The 8,788-nt window shown below is 37.4% G+C and overlaps 1 protein-coding gene across 3 annotated transcripts in view; it reads right to left on the bottom strand.

Annotated features, from left to right (window-relative positions):
* Nucleotides 1-5,500: 5,500 nt before the first annotated feature.
* Nucleotides 5,501-8,788, bottom strand: part of RPGRIP1L (RPGRIP1 like) — a 96,331-nt gene continuing 93,043 nt past the window's right edge. For all 3 annotated transcript variants that reach the window (XM_020873080.2, XM_020873082.2, XM_070451296.1), the window contains one exon: nucleotides 5,501-8,446. In XM_020873080.2, the coding sequence (XP_020728739.2) occupies nucleotides 8,334-8,446 (113 nt within the window). In that variant the 3' untranslated portion in view covers nucleotides 5,501-8,333. The remainder of the gene's footprint in view (nucleotides 8,447-8,788) is intronic.

The following is an 8,788-nucleotide window of genomic DNA, read 5'->3' as shown; positions in this document are numbered from 1 at the left end:
GTAACCATCCACTGGCTGCTGACTCCTATTGCTCAAGAGCTTCCCTGGGGAGTTAACTTCCTTGGCTGTGAATAAAAGATGGCGAGGAGAAGATGGGAATAAAAGATGGGAAGGAGAATGTGAGGTAGGGCCTAAGAAGTATTTCATGCTTTTTCTAATGACTTCCAATGTTTCAGTAAAGAAGTCAGCTCTCAGTCTTACTGTGGTCTCTGACTTTGAAGATTTTCTCTGTCCTGGGTTTTCAACAGTTTCTCTACCATGTGCCTCAAATAGCTTTGTTTATCAAACTTGAGCATATAGGATTAATTCATTCTTCTAATTGTGTCTTATGCATAGTCTGGGAAATTCTTAGCCATTATCTCTTGGAATAGTGAGTCTGATTTTTTTTTTTTTTCCTTTTTGGGACTTCAGTTATGTGTACAGGCCTACTTAGTTTTATTTTACTGTGCTTTGCAGATATTGTGTATATGTGGCCTTTTGTTAAAAACAAATTGAGGGTATGTGGTAACCCTATATTGATTAAATATTTTGATTTGATCATTTTCCCAAGGTGCCATTTTCCCAACAAGATTTTCTCATTTTGTGTCTGTGTCACATTTTGATAATTCTCATATTTCCAGCTTTTTCACTATTATTTTACTTGTGATAGTGACCTCTAATCAGTGATCTTTGGTGGTACTATGCAAAAAGATTATGGCTCACTGAAAGTGCAAATGATAGTTAGCATTTTTTAGTAATGAAGTCTTATTATTTTTTAAAGTATTTTTAAATTAAGGTATGTACATTTTTTTAGACATAATGCTATTGTACACTAAATAGGCTGCAGTGTACTACAAACATAACTTTTATATGCACTGGGAAATAAAAAACTTTGTGTGACTTGCTTTATTGTGATATTCATCTTATTGCAATGGTCTGGAATCAAACTTGCAATATCTCCAAGGAGTGCCTGTATAACTTTCCATACAATCTCAGGTTTATTAACTGCTTCCTCTTTTCTTCTTCAGTATTTTCCATTTTTCTTTCCATGCATCCAAATAGATTTTTTTTTTAAGTTTCCTAAGTCTCTCTTCAATTGTGTCTGATTTGCTGTTGAATATCCACCCAATGAATTCTAAGTTCATGATGAATTTCATAGACAATGATCCCATTATCTGAATTACTTGTCTGTGTTTCAAGTCTGTTGTCTTAGTCTTCAGCCATGTGGTCTTCTCTCCTTATGTGCCTAGTTAATCTTACATGTGTACCAAGCACTGTATGTAAAAAAAAAAAGTAGAAATAATTTGAGTCTGGGGCTCTTAGTCTTCGGTGGACCCTGAATTACAATTTTTATCCTTCAGAGCCCTGTGAGTCTGCTGGAAGCTCTATTCAGCTTCTGAACCTGTTACCCATGCTTTCAGATTGGCAGCTGCATGTAGGAGAAAAGCAGCCTTTGGGGTCAGCTCACTTTCTGGGCTTTCCTCTGTTTCCAGATCTTGTTCCTATAATTTCTTACAGCTTATGTAAAATGAGCTTTCCAAGTTGCTCTTAACAGGAAGGGTGATCCAAACTATCAAATTTACCATTCCTGGGGTAGAACTCCATCCTGATGAAAAATGTTTTCTCATTGTTTCCTTATGGAAAATGGATGCAGGACTCTATTTTTAATTAAAAGTTGATTTGGATTTCCCTGGACTAGCCAAGGCAGATAATCATATGGGTGGGGAGGAATTTGGGTGGTTTTCAAAAACTTCTTAGGTTACGAGTGTCCTCTTTTGTTGTTATAGTGAAGTGCAGTTTTTAAAAATAAATGACCTTCTATGGGGCTTCCCAGGTGGCGCTAGTGGTAAAGAATCTGCCTGCCAGTGCAGGAGACATAAGAGACACAGGTTTGATCCCTGGGTAGGGAAGATTCTCTGGAGGAAGGCATGCCAATCCACTTCAGTACTCTTGCCTGGAGAGTCCCACGAACAGAGGGGCTAGCCTCAGATAGGCCATAGTTCATACAGTCGCCGAGAGTTGAACATAATCGGAGTGACTTAGCACACAGGCACACAGATAATGACACCATCTTCTTTCTCTTGGGCCCACAGTGGCAGCTGGTTCCTTCTTTATTTCACTATTATGCCTCCAAGGGAGACCGCCCCTTTCCAAAATGCCCCGTTCTCTTCCAGAAGAGGTGTCTTTCCAAGACTGCTGCCTCTGGTCCTCTGCATTTCCAGCCCCTTGCATTCACTTCCCCAGTGACCAATGCTCTGATTCACCAGGCCTCAGACCTGTTCTCAGTATTTCCTCTCTCAGGGTGGGCTATCTCCTGGGAGAACCTTAGCTGACACCATCTGTGTTCTGCCACCATTGGAATCTGGTCACGGGCGCCTCTTACACTTAACCCTTTGCCCTGCTTACCCTCTGGTGCGGGCTTCTGAGCTGACGTTTATTTCCCTCACTTACACATAAAGTGAAGTTTGTAGAATTTTCTTCTAGTTATGTTGTAGGACTGGGTTATTTCCTGTCCTATTAGAACCCTGAACCGTAAAAACACTTATTTTGAACTTTTAGATGAAATTATTTTCTAGCTAGCCTTTTACTACTCAGTTCTAAGTTCACTGTATTTTGTTCAGAAACAAATTGTTAAGATTTTGATTCTTTGGAAAAAGAGACTTCTGTGGTTGAGTACATGGTTAATTTTTCTTTGAATGTTCTACATGCATTCTATATCCATTTGAGTTTAGTAATCATACTGAATAAATCTAGACTTTTTATTTTTGACCTATCACTTTCTTGAGAATTAAATTCTATTAAGACCCATGTAGTTATTATAGTCCTGTCAATCATTGCTTCATGAATTTTGAGGCTATATTGTGAAATATTTAATATATATACATGTGTATATACACACACACACATATAATATATATGGGGATATTCCCTATCCAGGGATCAAACCTGCAACTCCTGCACTGGCAGATGGTCCCTTTACCATTGCTCCATCTGGGAAGCGTGTGTGTGTGTGTGTGTGTGTGTGTGTACACACGTATGCGTGTGCTTGTGTGTGTATTCAAGTTGGCTACATCTATAACCTGTTGTTCCCTTTAATAGTATAAAACCTTTGTCTCTTGTTTTCCACACTGGATTAGATTTGGTCTGATATTAAAACTGTCACCCCACTTTAATGTTTCATATATTTAATACTTCTCTCTCTTGTTTTATAGCTTTTCTTTCCTTTCTTGGTTAGAAAAGTCTCCCCAGTCTTTAGACTGTATTGTAGTCTCTTAAGTTTTCTTCCAAAATTCCTCTTACTTTTTCTGTTGTTAATGATGAGTAAACTATGACAAAACACATGTCTAGAATATACAGCTTGATTTTTAATGACACATTTCCTTAAAATTTCTTAAAAACACCTTATGCTTCAGCTTCTTATCAGTTGATTCCTAAGAGCTTTCTGAGTTTCAGTCTCTGTTACTTCACTGTAAAAAGGTACAAGAAGCAAAGACACAAAAATTAGCTTGCTGTTTCCTTAGTTTCATAATGGCTGACTAAGAGTGTCTCTGTTATGTTAAATTAAGTGAAGACAACACAATGAGACATTTTGGGAAGGCTGTTGTAACTGTCATAGATGCTGGTATCTAAAGACGTCCTTAGAATAGGAATGTAAATTGGTATAGCACTGGGAGGTTCCTTAAAAACTAAAAATAAAACTACCATATGACCCAGCAATCTCACTCCTGGGCATATACGCAGAGAAAAACCATAATTCACAAAGACACATGTGCCCCGATGTTCACTGCAGCACTATTTGGAACAGCTAGGACATGGAAGCAGCCTAAATGTTCATCAGCAGAGGAATGGATAAAGATGTGGTACATATATACAGTGGAATATTACTCGGCCATAAAAAGGCATGAAATTGGGTCACTTGTAGGGATGTGGATGGAATTAGAGACTGTCACACACAGTGAAGTCAGTCAGTGAAAAACATTGTATATTATCACATATATGTGGAATCTAGAAAAATGGTATAGACAATCTCATTTGCAAGACAGAAATAGAGAAACAGATGTAGAGAAGAGCAAACACACGGACACCAAGGGGGGAAAGGGGAAGTAGGATTAACTGGGAGATTGGGATTGTTGCATATACACTATTGATACATAGTACTGGGGTGACCTAAATGGGAAGGAAATCTAAAAGGGGGGATACATGGACACGTATAGCTGACTCACCTTGCCGTATAGTAGAAACCACACAACACTGTAAAGCAACTGTACTACGATAAAAATTAATTTTAAAAAAGATGTGGTTAGAGCATAAGAAGAGAGGAAGGAAACACATGTGCTTTGACTAATAACTAAAAATGAGCAGGGGGGATAGACAGGTGGGAAGAAATGTCACAGTGGAATATAGGTGTGAAGAGAACAGAGGACAGAAATATAAAGATCAACACATACATCTGATTTAAAAAGAAAACTGATGACATTCAGTGGCGAGAGAGCTGATTCTGTTACGGTGATGAGAAAGGCGCATCTCAATAAAGAGTGAGAAAGGACAGAAAGCAAGGAGAAGCCCAAAGGCATCTACCACAGAAAAGAGCTCATTTCTGAGTCTGAGGGAACCAGGTTTTACTTCAGAAAAACTGAAGGAGAAACACCGTTTAAATATATGAGTCGATGTTACATGGAAAACGCAAAGGGCAAGAACAAAAGGTGTGTCGGTAGCAGGAACACGGGCCCCGTTTCCCAGGAGGTCAGACTGTCAGGGGCAGTCCACTGGTGGTACTTTGAAATGGAAGTGAAGAGTCTATCTTGTAAGATAAAAGAGATTGGGATGAGATGTTTTCTCATTCTGTATTTTCAGATTTTGAAACACTTGTTTCTGTAGCTTTGATATTTTTTAGCTTTTCTGGTTGACCTGCAGGTTGTTTTTGTGCTGAACAAAGAGGATGGAAAGCTGCGTTTGCTCCCATTCATGGATCTAATTAGGCATGTTGCCCAATCTGTAATAAATCATGGGTTTAGTTTTTCTTTGCTAAGGTGGTCAGAGGCCTTCAGGCATGAGTGACTTATTAAAATGTACTCTCATAGTTGGGGATGAATGATCATCCTGGTATTGTCAATCACTCAATAATTTTATATCCCCAAAGCTCTCTCTTGGTTGTTTTGTACTACCCAAAGATGAACATTTTATTCTCGTATTTGTTCTTAGACATGATTCACATTTTGCTATATCTAGAGCATAAGGAAATCATTCTAAATTCAGCAATCATGCCAGGTTGACTAAAAAAACGTATTTTCCATATCCACAGAAATGTTAATCAGATTCTTGTTAGAACATGTGTAAGAAGTGGTTTTCATTGTCACAGCTCTTGATGTCAGATTACTAAAATAATTTATGTTTTGTTGTAGGAACATGGGTGCATGCAGAGCCTTCCCAATCACACGACCGCTCTCGGCCCACACTTCTTCATAATACACAGAAATTATTTGCATTTTGTGGTAACGAGTGAATGGCAGCAACAGTAGAATTTCAACGTGGCTGTTCTTTATTTGATTAAATATATTCTCTATTTATTCTTAAAAAAACTAATTTAAGTTAAACGGCAATAAACCATGATAATTTAGAAAACATGTTGAAACTGAGAGTGAAGAGAAATGTTCTCTACGTAAACCACACTGTAAACCATAAAACTTATTTTTGTCAACTGCTTCTCATGACAGTGGCTAGGAATTTGACATTTCTACTACAGTAGGCAAAAAAACATGTAAAATACACTCTCCCACATACCACATCACATCTCTATTTATATTTCCAAACTAAAAGCATTTCAGCCCCCAAAAGTGCTGAGTGTACTATGTCCGTTTACACCAAGAGCTGTAAGTTCACACAGGCCTTACCTTAAACGGGTGCATTTGTGTGGCCAGGCCCCGCTACCCTCAAGCCATACTTAATGGATCAGGCTTGGCTCACCAAGAGAAAAACATTGCTCTTGATCCTAAAAGGTGGGGAACTTTTCAATGAACTCTGGTCAACCCAAGACAAAACAAAAAGCTATCCTAGAAACCTGTCTGAAGCATCCAGGATCACTTATCCACTTCAGGATGTGCCAGCAGTTATTCAGCTCCATAGGAAAATGAGTTCTGTGAAAATTCATGTAGTTTGAGGCTGAGTATTTTAAAACTAGAAAAGGAATCTTAAGTTATCTGTTATGGTACACACGAAAGTGACAGAAATGTGGCTAGTGCTCTGATGTCAGCTGAGATATATCTTCTATACAGTTGACTAGATCTCAGCAGATTTCTAATAAAAACTTCCCCTTTCCACTTCGAGATCATAAGAAGTCAGCACAATCTGGTCTTCTCCCTACAGAAAGGGCATTTAGTTTGGGATGTAACGTTTTAAAACAATAACACAAACCTCCTGGGAGAATACCACAATAAATGTCTCAGAAACCACTCAGTTAATCCCAGGGTATAATCCGGCTGTTTTAAATTACTGCAGGGAATATTACGGGCCTTAATGACACTGTAACTGCTTAAAGCCAAAGAAAGCTAGAGAGGGAGGCCAAAAAGATGAGCTCAGAGCCAGCTGAAGTGACAACAAACATGTGGCTGTTTACTAGGGTTGGAAAGGTTTAGTCTGCAGATGTTTGTGGTCTCTGGAAGGCTTCAGAGGAATGAGTTGTTATGAAGATTTGCCGAGTTTGATGAGAGCAAGATTCTTCGTGGAGATGGCAGGCCCCAGACAGGGAGGCCCAATGGTAGAAACAGAATTTATAGACTTCTGTGGTCAGGTCATACTCTACTGGTTCCACAATGTACATCAACAAATTAATATTGTACGGATGTCATTTCAAAGCCTCTTAAAGACGAGAGTCATTATGGAAGCCATTAGAGCACAGATGGTTCAAACTATATGCAGATATTCATACTTGCATTTTTGCATTATAGCTGCTTTTTTTTTTTTCTGTTGAACTGTAATGAATTGTCTCATAATCTATTCCATCTTCTTGCCATTAGCAGGCTTTGAATGTTCACAAATAGGAGCAAAGAACTCATTTTCCAGAGCTTTAATCACACAAAGAGGGAATGCCTAATTCTCTAAATGAAATGGTCTGTGATCACTGAAGCAGAGATTTAATATATCACGGCAAATTAGATAGATTTTAATAAATTACTTATCTCTCTGAATACTTTACATATGCTTAAGAAGGAACATAGCCTGTTTGCAAACAGTGAAAACCCACAGCCTATAAAAAGCCTTTGAAGAAAATGACAAATAAAAAAGTAAATTAAAAAATGAAATGCATTATATCCTAGACCTCTAGAGACAATTCCTTTGCAGCATTGATTCACAGCTCCATTAAAAATATCAATTAAATCCTTCAGTGAGATTGAGTAAAAGCTAGAAAATTAACTTTCTGAGCTGCTTTTCAAGGATCTGGTTATCCAGATACACCCGAGCATTGTACAAGCTTGATGTAAATTTTTAAAAAATGATAAAAAGATACTCCTTTCACGTCTAACTAAGCATATCAGAATCTGAGTCATATTTTTAGTATTTTCTTTCTCTGTCATAAGCTAAGTTTTCAAAGTGTATATTTCATGTATAAATATTTCTTCATATACACACATCCCTGGATCCATATGACCATTACAAATATCTGAAAATGATACAAATATTAATAAGAAAAGTTATACTTTTTAGGAAGGAAAAATAAAACTTGTTCAATAAGTTGGTGCCAAGTCTCATTCTTTATATTTAATTGATAGAAACGGCATGCATCAAAGAAAATGCATACTGAGCTTTAATGTGCATAAAATGGATATTAGCATTTTAAAGAGGAAGATTAACACATTAATCCAAGTAATTTTCATATATTGCTTCTAATAAAATCTTCACAGTATAAAACTCTTAATGAGGCTAATCACAGGCATTCCATTTAGTGGGAAAATTAGGGATAACATAAAAGTATTTCTTTTTCAGAGGTTTTCTAAGATTTATGCTATTTTGCTTATTAAAAATAAAAATGGGAATTGCATTTCAGTTCTTCATAAGGAAATGTTGAAAATGCAAATAGACTTTCTCATGTTATCATGTAGGTATAAATTATTGAGAAGGTGTTGCCCACTGTGGAGAACTTAAGTTCTCAAGGGGTGGCAGTCATGGGAAGAAGGGAATAGAAAAATAAACCAATGAAAAAGTATACAAAACTTGAACACTTCAAACCCCGGTCCTCCCCGCCCTAGCTTCCCATGAATTATAGATTATATACAGCAGAGTAATTACAGAAACCTCATCTAAATGCTTTCATGTGAGCATTTACTCAGGAGTAGGAGATGCCTCTGGAACAGTTTCTTTCAAGCCTCCAAGTCATCTCTGAATTGCTCGTAGACAGACCGTAGGGCATGGAGTGCTTCGACTGTTACCCTGAGCTTGCCAATACCTCCACCACCTGCTCTGGCATCCAAAACTAGGGAGAGAATAGCAGAGAAGAGTTAATATCATTCAACAGATTTTTCTTGAGATAAGCCTAACTGAAATAGTAGTTGAAAAGATGAAAACAGCTCTATAAAAGTCCAAAATTCACTGGTATCAGAAATCTAAGAATTAGAGTTTGTCATGTGTGTATGAATGTGTATACCCATTTCAGAGGTATGGCATGTAGGCATGTATGAATACACACTGCTTCTAGAGTTAAAATTAATTATCTGATCCTGACCTTTACCTAGTAGAAAGGCTATAGGATAATGATTCCCACATAGAATCAGAATTTCTTAGAAAGAAACAAAAAGTCTAAAAGGGATCAATATAT

Source organism: Odocoileus virginianus, chromosome 20 (genome assembly GCF_023699985.2).
Source record: "Odocoileus virginianus isolate 20LAN1187 ecotype Illinois chromosome 20, Ovbor_1.2, whole genome shotgun sequence".
NCBI lineage: Eukaryota > Metazoa > Chordata > Mammalia > Artiodactyla > Cervidae > Odocoileus > Odocoileus virginianus.
This window is presented reverse-complemented; position numbering and strand designations above follow the sequence as displayed.